Consider the following 20,068-nt stretch of genomic DNA (forward strand, 5'->3'; position numbering starts at 1 on the left):
GGGTTACAGCAAATAATAATTTTTTAAAAATTAGTAACTGAAGTTATTGGCTGCTCTGCAGTTTGCCTGTCTCCCCCTGCACAAGTAACATTTTTAACTTTGTAATTACATGCAGAAGTGCAGGGTCAGTATCAGGCCATTGTGGGGTAATTATGTGGCCATTTTTGTCTTGTAAATTATAGAGTTATCCTGGGACTGAGAGAAGGAGAATGGCAGCAACTGCTTGACTAATTGGTAGTTTAAAGTTTAATTACCCTGGGTCTGACATGCTGCCTGGCAGATGCAGCTGTGGGAGGGGAGAACGGGCTCCGGACCCGGCAGGGACACAGCAGGAGAGCTCCTGGGGGAGCAGCCGCAGCCCCGGGTTGTACCAGCCCGTCCTCTGCGCATCCCCCTGTGTGGATGGACGGACACACCGGGGCAGGAGAGCGTAGGAGCTCTGCTGCAGAAAACCTGCAGCTGCCCTATGGATCGAGGTTATTCTTCTCTTCTACCTCTTCCCAAACCTCCTCAGGCAGAGAAATTCTCCAGCCTCTAAAGAATGGACAGCATATTGCTCCAGAAAAGTGGCCCTGCGGCTGCTCTGTCCCCAGGCAGCACCTCCCTGCATTAAAGGGACAATCGTCTCCCTAAAGAAATCTTTAAATCCAATTCACTCCTTAGAGCCGTGGCAGTCAGATTCGATTTAGCACCAAGCTGCGGAATAGGCACAGATTTTATTTTTACTGGAAGGTCAGAGTGCATCATCATTAACATGTCTGCCCTTAGTGGCGCTCCCAGGATGGCTGTGAAACACTTCGCTTGGGGGACACACACTGGAGTGGAGTTAAAACCAGTTATAAAACGCAAGTTGTTACCAATAGTCAACAACTTCTTGGTGGCCTGACTGAAAGAATCTGGGAGGGCAATGTCAGGACCTAGGTGCCCATGGCATGTGAAAAAAATGATTATCACAACAAGCAGTAATTGACAGTTGGCTTAAGTGGCTCTGAAAAGATGCAGATTGAATCTGGAGGAAAAAAAATATTCCAGCAACCTTGGAGATACCCTGGAGATAACCTTGCTGGCTCAAGACAGAAAACGTCATGAGGAGAGCACCACAAAAGACTTTGGTATTCTTTCTACTCAGAAGGTGGATTAGAAAAAAGACTTCGAGCTCATTATCTATAAGTATAGTGCTTTACAAAACATGAGATGCTGAAGAAAATGCCAAGGAGGGCAACTCACCAAATTTGCCAGAATGTAGTGGTACCCGTTCCCATTTTTTTCAAGCTTGATGATCTGCAAGATGAAAACCAAGGATAGTTAGCAGAGACCAACTAAGGAAGTAGAGCTTTATTTATCTACCCTTCCTCCCCATCTTTTCCCAATAAGACTGTTTGGTTGAAGACAGGAAGACATAGTGAAAGAGAAGTTCACAACCTTGTCAGAGGAAGGACAGAGCTTTCACAGATGATATTTGAACAGCAAGTCTGAAATTAGACAGGACAAGATCCCCAAGCAGATTCCACAGGCAGGAGACTAAACTACCTGAATCAACCTTTTTCCTACAGGTTTAGGGATAAAAACACAGTGTTTTTTCAAAAAAAAAAAAAAAAAAGCTTAAACAAGATTTCAAGATTTATATTTCAGACATTAAAGGAACAAAGTAGGAAGACGAGGTCCATTTGTCCTGCGAATGCAGCTGAAACACTGAGCAAGACAAGAGAGCTTTTCTGCTCATCCCCCAAGCCAGAGTCCCTGCCCCAGATACCGACCTGGGCGAGATGTCAGGAGGTTTAGAATAAAGGGCAATTTTTCTTCCTTAGTGCACTGGGCTAGCTTCAAGCCACATCTCCAGAATAAAGCTGCCTGGACATGTAAATCAACAGAGGATTCCCCTCCCATGTTCATTAAGATTATTTATATCTTCGTGCTCACAGTGTCCCTATGTATGCTCTTTGCCACTTACTCTTTCCTCCCTGATGCCTGCAGAGTTAGGGTTTTATTCTCTTTTATCAGCACAATTGCTTATAGATCTGTAACATTTGAAAGTTTCTATGTTAGCTGGAAAAATTCCCCTTGTCTAAGTAGAAAGGAACCACCTGTTGAGGGGTTGCGTGTGATTATGTGGGACAGGGTCATTGATCAGATGGTCCCTAGCTGTCTTTTTATTCCTTGATTTAAAAAAATACAGAAAGAATACAGCCAAAAATCACATTATTCTTGCTGACTCCATGTTTCCATTGAAATTCCTCTCCATTGATTTTCAGCACCACTATTAAATTCTTACCAGGTTACTAAAGCCAGATACCATCTGCTTTTCAGCCAATCCACATACAGAAAGAAGACAGTGGGGGAAAAAAAAAAAAAGCCCAAACCAGCATGCCCTCAAAACCTGTAAAAACACAAGAATTGCCAGTTTATGAGGGAACTGTGCTGTTTCCATAAGGTTTCTTTGCTGGCTTATTTCCATTGTCATATGAATTGTTTCTGAATTACTGCCTGCATTGCCAACACTCAGGCAAAATCTAGACGAGTGACAGCAAGGCCAGAAAAATCCTCACAGCCAGAATGATAATAAAACGACTGTTGTGTTGGATTCCACCAGAGATCAGTCTACTCAGGACTGCTCTCTGATACCAGGCTGGTAGCAGGTGTTTAAGAAGCGTCAGATGAGCACAGACTGATCCTCCCCATGGGACAACACTCCCAGATTATCATGAGGAGCCAGTTAGGGATTTCCAAATGGATTATAAATGAGCTGACACTTGCTCTGTGCAACTGGTTCGTCTGCCTTAGCCACTCTTTGATGAAGTGGCTCTTGTATGTACATTAAAACTCATCTGATTCCCAGCATTAACATGGGGGTGGCAATTAACTCCCATGAAGGATTCATTTAGTAGAAGATCCTTACACAACTAATGTCAGCACCACCACCTTCACTGCCCTGTTGTTCTTCCTATAGGACCCCTTCAGTATGGCTTCTGCTGAGCAGTTTGAAGCCATCAGATACTTGTATACCTAAGGCTATAAAGATATATAGTCTTATTAGGGCAGTTTGCTGAGTATCTTCCATTGCCAGATCTGAGAAACGAAACCAGACCCAACTTGTCCCCTTCCATTTATCAACTGAAACTGACCTTGACAGTAGGTCCCTGACCTTGTGGGAGGAAGGAGCATCTCCAGAGCACTGGGATGTCTAAGAATTACAATCCAATTCCCTATTTCTCCAGTATCAAAAATAGCTGGCATTGGCTCCTTCTGCCCAAACTCTTCCTTTGTTATTTTATGAGGTGTCAGAGTCGATGAACCAGAGAGGGCTGCCATCCAGCTTTCCCTGAGCTGTTAATCTTGTAGCCCATCCACCTGAATTATGAGGCTTGCTTCCTGTGTTTTACACAGTTATTTGTGATCTTAATTTATTTTAAAATGCTTGCTCAGTCCTAATGTGTCCGGACGGCGGTAGCAAGCTGAGGTTATAATAGCATTTATCACTTAGCCTGAACGTGGTGAGAGGCTGCGCTGGGCTGCATGCTGATAGCTCACTTGGGCCACCTAGGTTTCATTACCCACTTCTTAATGGGCCAGTTTGACATCTATTAGAGAGAAATCCTCTCAGAGTGAAACAGTGGCAAAGGAGAAATTCCAGTTATTCATTTTAATGAGAGACGAGGAAGAAACAATACAGGGCTTTGATGGAATACAACCCACTGCTTACTTATCCCATTAAGGCTACACAGTGCGGCCCCGCGGATATCCTGCCCTGAACCAAGGCCTGGCTCACAAACGACAGTTACCTCAGCAAAGATAAATCATGCCCTTGAGAAATGACACAGAGAAACCTCCGAGAAAGAAATTGGGTCATTTTTGCACGTATCATTAACACACGGAGCACTGGCTCCTTCTACAGCTGCTATCTCCAGCACACGGGGACTGCCTTGTTGGAGTCAGTGGTGCTTATTTGTGTTATACATACGGAGTAGGGTGAAGAAATTAAGAGCAAGTACCAGTGTATATATGTGAGGGATTGATGCTAAACAGCCATCTCCAGCTCTTCTGTTCACTGGGGAGCACAAATTCACAGTCACCAAAAGACAGGGACAGGCTTGTCAGGGAAGAAGATAAATGCATTAAAATGTTCCTGAGAGGCCAAGGCAGCTCTTTGAATACCTCAAACACTCATAAAAACAGGGCAAACACAGCAGTGACATCCACACAGAGGTTGCTGGTGTGACGAGCTGAGAGACCAGCCACCAGCTCCCGTTTAAGTCCCAGCTGAATTTCCTGTGATAATGAGCCGAACACTGTCTTTGACCCTGTCCAGTCATCCGCATGTTGTGAAAGACCTGGCACTCCCTGCTTACACTGGGATAACTACCTCCCTTCTCAGGAATCCCTGTGGACTCAGAACAAGAAGTCAAATGAGGATGAAAATGGACTACACAGGTCTGAAAAAGTCATTCACAGCCCTAGCCCTAACAGGAGTGTTACCTCCTAGGCACAGACATCTGGAATTGCTCTGTCTTTAACACAGGAAAACACAACATTGTCCCTCTCTTTCCTGGAAATGGATGTTTTTTACAGTATGGCAAAACAAATAATCACGAGATCTGGGGTTTTTTTAGTGTTCTTGCAAACAGCTTGACTTTATCTAAGTTTAAATCTTGCTCCAGTTATGTGAAGAAATTTGAAAGAAAGACTTACTTTCTTGTTCATATTAGGAAAGCTAGATAATACATGACTACAGAACTTAACTCTCTGTTAGACAAGCCAGGATTAAAAAAACATCATTAATCTTAGAAATCCGATACACTATAAAGCAAAGCTTGCAGAAAAGGCAAATTCACTAGCCAGGCCTTGCCAAGTATCTTGTTCAAACTGCAGCTACTCCATGGTCAGAGAGAAGACTTTACCCTCCAGAATAATCTGATCTGTCCTTCATTAAGCCTGACCTTTACATTGAGGTTCAAACCTGCTACCTGCTTTTTTATCATTTATATAAGAGTAGCACCAACAAGGATGGATTGTGCTCATCGCTGAGCCGTGCAGCTGGTGAAATGACAGTTCTTGCCCCAGACAACGAGCAGCTGAAGTGCGAGATGGGAGATGACAGGTAGCTTAGACAAGGTGACGTGTGGAGCACGAGGTAAGAGTGAGCTGGTTATGAGAAGTACGATAGCGGGAGCCACAGCTCACCAGCTGTGTGGCCCTGCGGGGACCTTTCTAAGCCACGTGGGATGAGAATCCCAGTGGTGGGGAAAGCCTTGGCTGTGAGAGGGAAAGGTGTTGTGGTTGGAGTTGAGGAGGGGACACAAGTGTGGACCGAGACCTGTCCACGGGCTAGCATTGGTCTCCTGTCCACAGAAATCCACGTTCAGGACTTAGGAAAAGCATTAAGGGAGGCATGGAGGAAAAAGGAAAAAGGATGGAGAAAATTTGGGTCTGCACTACTGGGTAACTATCTAGATTGAGGCTGAGTAAGGCAGGAGACATAACCTAGCTACTGAGTCCTCTACTGCATATCCCATCTTCCTTGCAGCCATGAGCTGACAAAACAGTCAGGAGATGGCTGTGAATGAACCAGTCTCTCACTGCAAGGCACGAGAGAAGCTGGAAACATCTGATCCTGCTACAGCCTCAATGTCCCAGGAGGATGCTGAGCTTTAAGCCCAATCTGGAGACTGTGTTCCTGAGGACACTACAGATGTACCATAAAGCTTCTCCATCTCTGTCCTGCTGGCACTGGTTGTGATAATCTGGTACAATATATGCAGGCTGGAGGACCAGAAGTCCAGCAGTGCCAATTCACAGCTCTACCCTAACTCACAGGAGGTGTGAAAACTGCAAAAAACCTCAGCAGAACAATGAAGTGCCATATTTTGTGCATGCTGCTGGGAGGAATTAGCAAAAGGCAAACTCATTGAGGAGTAACAGGGTGTAAAGGACTCAGCAGAGGAATCAAACAAGTAGGGAACATGGAGCAGCAGAGCTCACTCTGCAGGAATACCTGGGAGCTCCCAGTATTTATAGGGCTTTAGAGTTTCCACAATAACACAAAGGAGAAATATCTGCAAGCTCAGCACCCTGGTGCAATGAGCACACATCACACCCAATGAGAATCCCAATGAGACATGGATCAGACAAGAATGGGGAGAACACCAGGAGAAACAACTCTTCCTGTCCTACATGCAAGACCTGTCCCAGAAGACCCACACAAGCACAACCTTGCTAAGGATGATGTTCAGCCGCTCAGTTTCACAGTCCACCACCACCAGCCTTTCCTTCTTCTTCTCCAGCTCCTGGAAAAGCACGCGGTAGCCCTCTTCTGTTGTCGTCAGGATGTTGACAGCTGTCACCTGCCAGTTCTTCTCAGCTGCCGTGTCCAGCACTTTCTGTAGGACTGACAACCCTGTGATGAGAAGAGAAAGGCAAGAGGATGGTAGGGGGAGAGCCAGGTTTTAGTTGTGAAATGGAATCTTTCCACCCCTCTGCCAGCCTGTGTAGCTGCCTCAAGTCAGGCTGGATACAGCATCGCAAGAGCACAGCAGAGCTACAGAGAGCAGCTAATAGTCTAGCAACTTACCCAGACACAGCTGGCCTAGAATTAACGACTCCTGCCTTTTCTGTCCTAGCACAGGAAAACAGGATGATTCCAGGCCTAGTTTTCGTCTGTAATCCACAAATCAGTCTCGTTGATCAGGCCCTGCTGTAGGATTCAGATAAGAGCTCTAATCCCAGTCTTCTTGTCTGCCACTACCCAAGTCACTTGATTTCTCTGGGCCATAGTTCCCTTCTTGTCTTTGATCTGTTTAGGCTGCATGCTCCTAGGGTTAGGGACACCCTCAGCAATCACAATACACAATCACATTCAGAGTCCCTGTCTGTCTCAGCAGCATCTCATCAGAAAACTTCATTATTTTTACAACAAACTTGCCTCAATTCTGTGCACAGACTTCCAGAGGAGATTACGTGTAGCTGGCACCACTCTGGAGTCCTGCTGGACAACCCTGCCTACTGCAGTCCTTTTGCGATATTCAGCGTGCCCATGCCTTGTGTCAACAGAAAGCAGGGTGGGATGCTTTTACACCTTCTCCTTGTCTCTTAAGGTCATTCTGTCCCTGCAAGGGCTAATGATAACTTCCAGGACAGAGCTGTGAATGACCCTTACCTCTGCACTGTTCCTGACAAATCTATTTTGCTCTCAGCCTCCAAGCCTGGAGCTTTAGAGGCATCTGAGAGCTGTGGAGACTGAATCAGAGAGTAGCGAGATCACCAGCCCTGTTCATAGTTTAGAAAGTTAGATAATATCTTCCAAGAATCCAACAAAGGCTTTAGTTATTTTACATAAGACAACTAACACTGACTAATGCAGGGAACTTGGAGTTTTCCACGCTATCTGCCAGAAACACACACAGGTGTTACAACTAGATGTGGGGTCAGGTGAGACCCGAGCAGCTGTTGGTTTGCATTTATAAATGTGGGACTCAGTGGCCTTAAGATGGACAAACTTAAAAATGGGACCTATTCAATATAAACAATTTCCCCATTTGAAACTCAAACCGTTTACACATTAAATATATCCCGTGTGTTGATGAGGTTCAGACCTGACCCTGTAAACAGTGACATACTGGATCAGGATGATGCTACATCTCGATCAGTGCCCACCTTCAGCAGTAATGGATACTTAGAAAAGGAATAGAGAACAGGGAAGACATAGGTTGACCCTACCTTTAGCCACCTTTTTATCCACCAGCAACCCACAGTAAGGGGAATTCTCAAGACAAAGACTTCATCTAGACCACTATGTTCAATTGCCCATAGCTCTTCCTGTGTACTTGTGACTTACCCCGGTCGGCATCATAAATGTACACAAACTTCTGCCAGCTGTAGTGCTCGATGACGTTGATGAGGGCATCCTGGAGCTCCGGGCGAAGCTGGAGAACAAACTGGTTGGACGTTTCGACAGGGAAGCTGGGCGTTATGAAGCAGACGTGGAGAGCCCCACAGAAAGATGTGAGCATGTTGACGGTCCTCCTCTCATAAAATCCAAAGATGGCATAGACGCCCTTGGAGAACTGTGAGCAGACTGGAGGAGCAGAGAGAAAGGCCATGAGTGCAGAAGGACAAAGAGGTTTCTTAGGGAAGTCACCAAAATAAACTTTTTCCTTGGCATAATTTGTAGGGTCTCTGGACTACATCACTTTCCTCAAGGCCTGTAAGTTGGTGAATGCAATCTGTAAAGAACAGAGCTTGTGGCCATGGGCTGCTCTGCCCTTGTTCTCCACAGACCTGCTTTGCCTTTGACAGGCAGATGGGACACGGGAGAGTGAATTCAGGATCCCTGGGGCTCTGCTGAAGATTTTGCTGCTTCTGGGATAAAATGTGTTATCTGAACAAGGGAATCCCTGAGCAGAAAAGCCCAGTGGCTCACCAAGCCCTGCCTCCTTGGGATGGCAGCTGTCTGGCCCCTGTAGCTGTTTTACTACGGGAAAGAAAGGCTGCAGCTAGAGCTTGCTATTGCATCCCCAGACACATTCAAGGAGCAGAAGGAAAGCATTTGCATGACAGCACAGCCCCTTGTGGCTAGTGACTCCAGGAGAAAACCATGAGTTTGACCTCAGAAGCTGAGACCGCACTGAGAGGACATCTCAGCATAGGCTCAGCTAGCTTCAAAACACTCATAGCACAGCTACAGGGAGGTTTGTCCCTGGGCATGAGCTGCTGGCACTGAGGTTGGAGGCTCTGACACCAGGGGTGTGTTGGTACTTGGGGACACCTGTGTGGCAACTTCTAGTTTCCTCACAAAGCCACGGTGGGGAAGGCTGTGGGCCCAATGAGGCAGCAGTAGTGGCCATGACTAAGCTCTGAGGGTGCATGCGGGGCTCTCCGGCAGATATTTGTGTCTGATGGCAGCAGCTGGCTCTGTGCTGTGCAGGGAGGGCTCTCTGGGGTTGCAGCCCTTCTTGGGAGAACACTTAATGAGATCGTGGGAGCTGCTGGAAAAATGCCTCAGGATCTCAGTGAGGCAGAGAGAGTTCACACTTTGAGTTGTAAAACTTAGCCCCTGAGACAGTCAGACTCGTTTAATGTCACCCCTGTTTATGGCACATTCCAAGTTACCGTCAATAAATCTCCCAGCCGGAGGTGGTGGCAGTGACAGCGTTTTCCCTGTGTCAGAATTCCTGGCACTAGTGTCTCCTCCTGTTGTCACTCCAACTCTGAAGACCTTTGGCTGTGACATTTATACTGACTCAACATTTCACACGTCACTCGCCAGCCCTCCCCAACAGAGTGCAGGTTGAGAAGTTGGATGTGACATTTTGGGGTCTCCTGGCAAGCACTCTGAGCTGCTTGGGAATCCCTTGACCTCGTTTCTGCTGGTGGCTACCAGTACCGAACCTTCTGTCTGTGTGGCTAGAGACAGGTTCCTAAACATGAGCTTACTGCATCCTTAGCTGGGCTCCATCCAAGCTCTGCCCCTCCAGTGGGAACCAGAAGTCATCCCCAACTCGCTAACAGCCATCCTGGATAAGATTACCTTGTTCCTCACTTTCCTACTGCCAGCATTGAATTATCAGAGGGAGGAGCAAGAAATCCTGCTTCCCACTGTGCAAAGCAAGTTCTCACTCCCATCTCATCAGCAAAACAAAGCAGCCAGATTTTTGAAATGGCACAGAGTGTGGAGAGCTAGGAACTGAATCTCATGACACTGATCAGAATTTTTCCTTCATCTTGGAGTTGAACCCAGGTTTTCGGCATCCCAGCCCAGCAGTTTGTTCTCTTTTTGCCACTCAGCGTCCGTGATCTCACATACTTCTGCGCCCTCCTCCCACAAGAGAATTATATCTCTGTGGGGCGGGGACTTCTCCTGAAGCCCAAACCGTGATGGAAATAAAGCCCTCCTCGCTTCATTTTCATGGCAGTGTCTCTCTTTGCAATCAGCAATTGTGCCTGTATCAGCTGGAGTCACTGCCCCCATCATGAGACTGACACATTCAGGAAGAAAAGCAGCAGATATGGATAGAAATAGTCTGAACATAATTTCCATGTGACTGGACCAGTGGGTCTAACGAACAGTGCGATATACCATATGTGAGAGATCAGAACACGATCTCCGGAGACCCAGGCTTCAGAGTCACTGAATGATTAAAGTGACATTCTCAGGGCAGCTGAACAATCCAGCGCAATTAATAATCCAGACAATAAACTTAACTGGCTTGTTTTGCTTTAAGCAAGCCATGGCTTCCTTGAATTTTATTTTCTATTTGAAATGAATATATTATTTTTTAGATTTTTTTTTTTTTTAACTCTGTGGCTCAATCACACTCAGGCAGCCCTCCTACACTGTTCTGAGACACTCATCCATCCCAGCATTTGAAACAGATTGCACCAAAGATGACTGGGAGAACGAACAGTCTTTATCATTAGTAATTTTGAAAAGAACCCTAGCTTGCTTTGTACTTTCAGACTAAGAGGGGCCATGGACAAGAGAGATAGCTTGGAAAAAAAAGAAAAAAAAAAAGGCTTGCTGAGGGTTTTCACCCAAAGAACAATAAAGAAACTGTTGTGTCAATTAATCTGTAAAGATGAAAAGAGTGAAAACTGCAACCACCTTTCTGGGACTGAACTTGGCATAAAGTAAAAGCAGTGACTGCAAAACAGTTTAAATCTCAGGACTATTTTAAGTTACTGCTGTTCCAAATTAATTTACTCAGCAAAACTAAAAAAAAGTTACTTGATATATATTTAATGCACTAAGAGATATCTGGAATTTCTATTTACTCTAATTGTTTTATTAAGAAAATTTATTAACGATTGTTTTCTCATTTGATTGCTCTGCAACTTCCTAATAGCATACTATTACAAAATGTAAACCTTAACTAGAGGAAGCAAATATTTTAAACTCTCTTTGTTTCTCTAGTGGGCAGGAAGCTTATCAGTTCCCCAAAAGTCACTAGCTTCTGACTGATGCTTTTCTAAAAAGAATAAGAAATATAAAAGGAATAAAGATCATGCTGGAATGGAAGGTCCAAAAAGTTGAGCTCTTCTGTTCAGTTGGCTGGTGATCACATCACACTTGGCAAGCCTGGTGCCAAAGACCTGTAACAGCTGGATGGCCACAGCCTGGCTATTCCTGCAGAAGAGAGTTGCCTTCAATCTGGTATTGGGTCTACCAGCTGAATTTGGACAGTTCAGCCTCTGAAGCTCATTCCTGCAGGTGGGAAACTGGGTGAAACACAACATGGTAAATGTTTGCATATCCAAGGATGCGAGCATGAGTGAAGAGCGTTTACTTGGATGTAAATGCAGACATTGGTGACAGTTTGCATGTGCTATTCTTGGCCTCTGGGCTGCACAAAGGGAAAAAAGGACAGAGAACATCTGTTCTGGGCTGTAACTATGCTATTATCTCACAACAAATTTGTAATTAATTACTCTAAACAACCCTTCAGAAAATATAGTTCACAGTGATTGATAACCATGGCAACTACTACCGTATTCACCCTGATCAGTCTTGTAGTATGTAATTGATTGGGTTGGGACTTCTGGCTGGAACATTCCCAGTGTGTGCTGCACCAAGAACCACGGACATCTCATATCCCCCCTCTCCAGGCACAGGATTTCTCACTGGGGCTCCCAGAGTGCCGTTTCACAAACAAAATTAGGTAAAAGCAGAGGCATTAACTTGATTGTCACCTAGTTATGCTGTAAAGACAACCAGCTCTTTGGACACAACTCTGCAGTGCCTGCTGCAACCAGGTGAGGTGACAGCTTCTCAAACCGTGCCAAAACCACTTCTAACTTACAGTAAAAATCAAAATAACTTTATAAGATTCCTGATATCTAGTTAAAAAGTGATTGATATGGTAGAGCAAGCAGGAGGAGACCTCCCCTCTGCCTTTGTGGAAAGGCAGCTATTGTGGAGCTGGTGTGTCCTTGAATTTAGATGAAGAAAAAGCACACGTGCTCCACTTGTGCTTGAAATCCCAGAGATGCCAGGATTCCTAGTCCTTCAATTTCTCTCAAGTTTCTCTTTTCATATGGAAATAATCCAAGGTAGAGCATTTAAATCTGAGAGAGGAAACACTGATTTTATTGAAAGTACATGCAGGATAGGACCCCGGCAGCTCTGGCCGCCTTTGCAAATACTTCAAAAGAAAAAGAAAAATACACGCCCACAGCTTTAAATTGCACATTTTCTCTGCAAAAGAGGAAAATAAGAGATATTGTGAGTCTAGAAAAATTACTGGGACACTTTTTGTGGCTAAAGCTCTCAACCAGACACAGAGACAGCAGATGCACAAGACTGATTTCTGCATTCAGGAGCACCAGGAATATTTTGGAACTGGAGGTCTGATCTAATCTATGTGAAAGGCAGATGTCAGATACAACAGATATCTCATTTGGATTTTGGTAAAAGCAGAAGTGAAACCAAAAAGTTTCTCTCAGAGATGGTCGCCACAAAGAGGGGCTGAAAAATTCTCAGTATTTGAGGGAGGCAGAAGGGCAAACAGGCTGCACAGAAGGATGGGAATGAGGATTTGGTCTCCAGGAGTGAAAATGGTGCAATTCTGCTGAGAATCTGCAAGCAGGACTGCTCCCCACAGACACAGCTGGGGAAGAAGCCTGGTAGGAGATCCTGGCAACTGCTCATCTGCCATTTCCTTTAGAAGCAGAATTTTCACCATTTCACTGAGTTTAAGACTAGAAGGGGACATTAGATCATTTCCACTGACTTTTTGTATCTCATGGACCATTAAGTTTCACCCAGCTACTCCTGGAGGGGGCCAATAATATGGTTTAGTTGAAGGCATTTAAACTCTCTGGAGACTCAACTGCTCTGTGCCTCTGATGGAGAACAGAAGTAGCACAGACAGTGCTAATACCCAAAGCCACAAGAGCAGTAAAAAAACTGATTAAACAAATTATCCCCAGATGTTCCCCACAAATGACTTATATTATCTGTTGCAGAAGCAGACAAAAAATTCAGATGGTCCTTGCCAGATTTCAGAGCCCTTCATGACACTGGAGGATGTCGCATCTGAGGAACATCTAGGAGGGAAGGCACGGCACGCTCTCCAGGAAAGCCATTCCTACAATGCTGAGCTGCACATGTTGTGAGGATTTTGGCCAAACTACTCTTCACAGCCCAACCAGACAGGGAAGGAAAAGGGCGATTTAGAAACGCACACTTCAAGATAAGAAGAAATCTTTGAAACCAGCAAATCCAGCACACACAGCACTTAGTCCAGAAACCAAATTAACACGTACCTTTTAAAAATTGCACGATGAGTGTGGCCAGACTTTGTTGTAAAATAGTCAGATCAGTCCACTGCCCTCTGTAAGCCACTAAATGACCAGCCCTGCAATGCCTGCAGCCCAAATATCAGTGTGGTACCTCCTCCATCTGCCCAAGCCTCCTGGGACACAGAACCAAAACCCAGACTTGCAGCAAAACACACTCATTGACAACAGTGGTGTCAAGGAGCACTTCCCACATGCTTTTCTTTGCTTACTTGGTGCGTATGTATGCACATGTGGGAAAGAGGAGGGGGGATGTGCACGCCTAATGTATTTTTAGCATGTCCTGCCTGGAGGAGACCCTCATACAGTGATGGAGAACCTGACGTCAGGTTGACGAAGCCGGTGGAATTTCAGTGAAAGAGCACTAGTGCCTGCTTCAATTAGGATCAGCTCAGCTTCCCTCCCAAATGTTTGTCCTCACAGTTCTCCAGTGTGGCGTAGGTGTCAGAGCGCATCTCTTCAGCACATCCCAACTACAGCATGTTCCCACAGATTTCTGTAGCAGGGGAAAGACAGATTCTACACTCCTCCATCGCTCCACACATGTATTTAGCTGACAGCAGATATGTCCCGTATATCTGATCAACTGCAAATCAGGCTGATGTGATATCACAAGAAATATATGTTTCTCCTTCAAATACATAGAAGACAGAGAAGTGTGCTCCCTTCTATCATTTCCCTGCACTGCTGCTCTGACTACCTTGGAAATTGCAAGTAGCGCTGATTTTCACATTAAGATCTGCTTTCTTTCCCTCATATTTTAACAATAATCTATGATTGAAGAGCTGCTCATAAGTGATAACTTCATTTTTTTCAATTAAGTTTGCCTGCCTGACAAATAAGTCTTGGTTTGCCTGGTTGATAAATGTTAGTTTCCCTTAATATCAAATTGGATTTGGGATACTTCTCCCTTGCGTGCTGCTGAATTTAAAGAAACAGAAATAGCATGGCACTTTTACCAACAAAAATTAACAACATAGACTCTCAGTCATTTAAGTGAACTTCTGAATTACAATCATGGTGATGGAAGATACGGCCATGGGAAATTGACTTTAACCTCTCTGTCAAAGGCACCAGTTGAAAATCCTAGCTCTTCCATCTGTGTACTTCACATCTTGAAGCCTCTTCTTATTTTTCTACTAGAGTCTTTGAATGTAGTTCTCATCCAGTGTGACTACAAAATGGAAGAGAAAATCCAAATATCAAAGGCCTTAACAGGGTCACCAAGCTTGTTGAAAAAAAGGAAAGAAGGAAAACCAAGATGTTTGACAAGGCTTTCCTTGCTTGCTTTGCTCGTTTTTAAACATATTGTTACTTTGGGATTGCTGACATTTTGTTGAATCATACAAAATTGAGAATTAAATATACTGAAAAGTTTCCAGTCAGTACTCAAACTATTGCTGAGCAATGGTGGCACGTTTAATAGGAATCAGATGCAAATCAGATGAAACGCACTGAGATCACAAGCATCTTTTAACAGGTCCTGGAAAAGAATCCAAAGGAGATGTGGACACGTATCTGCCAAGACCTGGGATTTTGGGGTCACAGACTTGGATAACCCCTTAAATAAAATGTCAGTTGACAGCTGTATTTTCTGGGTGGCCTTCAAATGATATCTAACCCACTGAAAGACAACAGAGACAGCACCGTAAAGGACAGGACGCCCATCTCAAGCAGCATTCGGACTTCGCAAAAGCCTTTTCTTTCTGTGGTTAGAATTAGGTTATTATTCTAATAGGGACAGGCTGGCTAATAAGAGTCCTGCGGCTAACAGATCAGATTATGTGTAAGGGAAAACAGGTCCAGTGCCAGCTCTGTTTTAGGATTATTATCTAATCGCCACTTGGATCTTTGCTTCTGAGATGGAGGAAAGCAACTGCCTTTCTCTGAGCCCCAACTGTTCCAGTTCCTCTGGTCAGACTGTCTCTTGCTCTGTGGTCATATAGACCCAATATAAGACCGTGTTCCGAGCTATAAGCACTGATGCCATGCTCTCCAGCCGTGTTAGGTTCTTGCTGTCTACTGCCTTCATCCTATCCAATGTCCCATACCAGAGCAACAGCTTTTCCACAGCACTCCTTGCATTCGTAACTTTTTTAAAAACAGAAAGGACATGCTGAAGGGCTTTGGTGCATGGAAACAATTCTGCATTTTTCAGCTCTAGTAGAGGATCTCATTTTTAAAATGGGAGTCTTTAAAAAAATATTCTCGTCCTTACATGCCAGGCTGGCTCATTTCTGGGGTACAGCTAGCTGTCAAACCATGGCAAGCAAACCCAGCTGGGATACAGTCTTCTGAGATCCTTTTATAGCACATTACGTTATTAAAAACCACCATATTTAATGAAAAGCACATCTTCTGCTTTCTGGAGCCCAGGGATGGCCTTCCTGTGGCTCTTGAGCCTTGCAAGGCTTATGAACAGTTTGACATTGACACACATGCCAAAACTGTCTCACACTCTTAGCAATTCTGTGCTGGCAGCGGGGCTGCTGTGCAGTCCAGCTTTAGGCCATTTCCAGAAGTAAGCAAGCAGAAGATGCTGGCCCTACTGGGTTGTCTTGGAGCAGCAGAAGCTCTACGAAACCAGCTGCTATCTCTTGCTCACAAACCTCAACTGGAGCCCCTCTGCAGCTCCCTGAGGTGGGGGGGTGATGCCCTCATGGGTCCGCAGCTGCAGGTGGATGTTGCTGTGAGCCCCATGGGCCCTGGAAGACCAGCTATCCCTGCTCTCATCCAACCTCCTACAATGAAATAGAAAACAACAATCTTGTCCTCATTGAACTCTCCATGTCTGAAGCAGAGTCATAAATATTAAAGCAAGATTACTACAAATGAAAAAGTGACAGCAATATTATAAAAGGAGGCAAGGGATGAGGGTTGAACCAATTTTGCTTTTGCTGCTTTATTAGATGGCCTTTTGTATTATATTGGTCCTTCTGCGGATAGCGCTATACTAGGATAACTAAATACAGTATCACAGTGTAGCTTTCTGCTAGGGGGCATGAACAACGGAGGAAAATAACAAAGCACCAAAACCACAGCATGTTAATATGGTACATAACACATTGCTCTTAGGTCAGCTCAGCATTTAATTCTGGGCTGTGAGATCTGAATTATTAAAACAGAGTAAAAAGAGGAGAGTGAGGGGTGGGAGTGGGGAAGATAAGCAGCAGAAGAAAGCAAATGTGTCACATTAAGAAGAGCTCACTGCAGACAAAATGCATTTTGTCTTCAATAGCTTCTTTTCTTTCCCTAATACTTTATATCTGTTCATAGACATTAAAGCCTGTGACTGTCTTCAGTGCAGGCCTCAGGTTTTGATGTGGATTTTGTAAGTGCCTGTCTTGAAACTGGTTGCAGGTCACAATGCAAAACCCAGACTACGGACTTCCTCAAGTTCCAACATGAGTGTTAGCTCCACTCCAGTGTTAGTTAGGAGGGTGTTAATGTCTACCTCAACACTCCTTCCTTAATCTTCATCACAATAATTATAATTTTAGTCCCATGTTCCTCTGCTTCATAAAATGTGTGTACAGGTATTCCCAAATTTTCTCTAGTCTGTACTTTTGCAAATGTGCCAGTTTGGAAGCCAAGCTGGTGTCTCGGTCTCTGATGTGGTCCCTGTGACTTTCCCAAGACTCATATTGTTGCCTCCAATTGAGAAATCAGTATTTTGGTAAATTTTCTCAGCTATATTGTTTCTGGTTTTTTGGGGATAATTTTCTGCTCATAAAAATGTCAATGTTAGCCCTTCCCTGAAGTCTGCTCCAGGCATGGAGCTCAGTTATGAAATACATACTCCTTCTTCCAGGTTTGTAATGAAGGTAGCAATCAGGACTGGTTTTAGCTGCAGCTCTGTATCAGCCTCTCTCCTTGCCCCATCAGCTCAATACCTTTGAATTTCCCATCACAATTGTGCCTTGTGAGCCTTTGGCCATTTCTAATCTACAGGATTACAGTCTTTCGGGCCACTAAATTCCACAAGAGTAAATTAGAGCCTTAGGACCAAATTTTGTGATTTGGCAGGCAACTGAAGATCAGACTAACTTTCAACATGGTTATTTCCATGCAGAGACATGACAATACATTTATCAGCAAGATGGGCAGTCAGAGCAGCTACGCTAGGGGAGCAGGTCTGAGTAGGATGGTCTCACCTGGTGACCAGTGACGGCAGGAGACCCGGTGACCCAGCACAGCTCCTCCAGTTCTGGGTCTACACATGGTATTTTCTGTGCCTGCTTTGGGATCTCAGCCAACCCTTGGAAATGCTGAGGTCTGACCTGCACACAAAGCTCCCTTTCCTGCTTTTAACAGTTCTCACCGTGGCTTTAAACGTTCCCCTTCCCAGACATTGAGCTTTCACTAGCAAGGTACATGTCACGCACTGTAGCATGTGCCTGTTGGAGAATGACAAGTCACACACAGCGGTTCGGATCACAGCACCTGGACAACTACATAGCAACGCTCTCGGGCAGCGATGGTGTGGTCCGTGCCCTGAGCCGCCTTCTCCCCGTGCAGTCAGAGCTGAGCACCTATAATCCCTTGTCCTTTCTCCCCGCCTCTATTTTTTTCCCACTTCTGCTTCTAAATTTCCAATTTTTAATTGTTTTGTGCTACAGTGCATAAAACCTTATCTTTCCATGCCACTGAACTAACATAACTAATTTTAAGGCTTTCTTGATAACAGACTGGAAATTAACAACTTCATTTGTTAACACTCCACCTTTTTCCATTGAGAGCAGCCAAAGAAGCTAACAAAGCACACACACGGATGCACGCCCTCTCCATTGTCCCAAATACTTCCTAAGCATATGTCTATATTCAGGTGCCAGCACTGGGTTTCTTGGTCTTGGTTGTCAGACCCAGAATGATCTTCAGCCTCCATGGTCAGCTGCAGCCAGGCAAAGCAGGTGTTAAACTCTGTGAAGCCAGGTTGGGTATGGACCTGCTGTGCCCAGCTTGTAATCCCTGTTGTGGATCTATATGAAAAGAAACCTTTATATTTCCTTAAACCCTGATTCCCTTTCCTGATTCTGATTTTTTAAATTGACAAGAAAAACCCCTAAACAACCCCCTTTTTAAACTCCAGGGGTGTGTTTCCCTCAAAGAAACATGGGGATATGCCATATTCCATACACCTAAGTAGGCTGCGTGGGCATTATTATTAATTCTAATTGGCTCAGAATTACACTTATGCTGGTAGCCCCCACACACGGGTACCCACTGGAGATGTAACTGTCACTGCATGGGTTTGTAGGATGCCTGGCACAGTGCTACGAGGCCTCTGTGAGGTACTGTAATGTATACATGTTAAGTAGCAATAAAGAAAGCCACTGAATAGCTTCCTCTAAGTACAGAATTACCTTCCCAGCAGAGAAGAAACGATATGGCTGGCTCACCACAGAATATAAAACAAAGGATAAGGAGAGACCTAAATGTAGCACCAGGAGAATTTTCTCTAATCGATCTTTTCGGTAGTGATCATGTCTTGTGTGTGCTCTATCTTAAAATATCTCCCGTGTTAGGAGGGAGGCTGGCTAATGCAGGCTGCCAGAGGGCACAGAGGATGTTTCCCTCTCGTGGTAAGCTATTGTTGGCCCTTCTGACATTGAGTCCCTGCTCATTTAAAAATAAAAGGCAGCAGACAAAAATCACAGGGTACATTGCGTGGGGAAAGCACCACCAAGCTCACCTCTCCACAGAAACACAGTCTCACTGGTCTGGACATAGAAACAAAAACTTGCACTTATCCAGGACAAAGCATCCTTCTTCAAAGAGAACCTCTCACATACAGGACAGAGCATCTTGTCCTTGTGGTCCTGAAGTTGGAAGCAATACTTAAACGCACCAGCTCCTTGACACGTTATTTATAAACACCTATATTTCCAACAAATTTTCAAGGCTACATTACAGGTATCCATGGAGCTAGCAGGGCAGATGCTCCAAAATCTTCATGTGCCATCACTGCTCCAAAACTGCCATATTTTCTGCAGTCACTGGAGTCACTAAAATCTTCTGAAAAGAGGAGCAGCAAAGGTACAAACCCAGCAAACTACACTCAGCATGCAAGGGTTAAGCCTCTAGAGCACAACCCTTTTGTGTTACCCGGTTGTATACCATATTCACCTAAGGTCTGTGAAAACACAAATGGTTTTGAAACCCCATTTAACACCTCAGCAAGGGCTGAGTTAGGTGCAGAATGACAAGATCCTTTGACATCTGAGAGTGCTGGCTTTTGTAGGCTTAAGTGCCTCCCTTGGTGGTTCTTTGCTATAGTCATTTCTTATAGGGTTTTTATTTTTCCTTTTCACATTAATGTTCCATTCCATTGTGCTCATAGCTTTCTTCAGGCCTACTTAATGTCAGGGGGAATATTACCATCTCTTCCCTGTCATTAGAACAGCTTTAATCCTGTCTGCATTGCGAGGGTAATAAATGATAATAGCTACCACATTTTTATTTCTGCAGTGCCTCTGAGCACCAGGTTTTATGAAAAATCCCAAACAAACAAGTTTAAGCTTGGGATCTTTTAAACTTGGTGGGAGACTGTGTTGTCTGGGGAGCAGGAACACAGAACTGTGACAGATGGTGAGATCTGGACCTATGGTTTGCAATTTTATGGTCTCTGGTGAAGCTTCTGTGCAAATAGCTCGTTGTGGGTGGTGGAACAAACAGTTTACATGAAGTGCTTCTAGCTAGCGTGCCCAGATGGAGCTTGAGAGGTGATGTTTGTTAAACGGGGGCTGCAAGCAGCTGCGGAGGGTGGCTGCCCCCTGGCAGG

The 20,068-nt window shown here is 44.7% G+C and overlaps 1 protein-coding gene across 4 annotated transcripts in view; it reads right to left on the reverse strand.

The window, feature by feature from the left end:
* The window catches only part of GRIA1 (glutamate ionotropic receptor AMPA type subunit 1), a 123,189-nt gene that overhangs the window by 55,895 nt on the left and 47,226 nt on the right, over positions 1-20,068 (reverse strand). For 3 of the 4 annotated variants that reach the window (XM_065644426.1, XM_065644425.1, XM_065644424.1), the window contains exons 3-5: positions 7,829-8,068; positions 6,207-6,391; positions 1,228-1,281 (exon numbers count right to left, since the gene is read on the reverse strand). In XM_065644426.1, the coding sequence (XP_065500498.1) occupies positions 1,228-1,281; positions 6,207-6,391; positions 7,829-8,068 (479 nt within the window). The remainder of the gene's footprint in view (positions 1-1,227; positions 1,282-6,206; positions 6,392-7,828; positions 8,069-20,068) is intronic. The other variant, XM_065644427.1, reaches the window with a different exon arrangement.

Source organism: Caloenas nicobarica, chromosome 13 (genome assembly GCF_036013445.1).
Source record: "Caloenas nicobarica isolate bCalNic1 chromosome 13, bCalNic1.hap1, whole genome shotgun sequence".
Classification (NCBI taxonomy): Eukaryota; Metazoa; Chordata; class Aves; order Columbiformes; family Columbidae; genus Caloenas; species Caloenas nicobarica.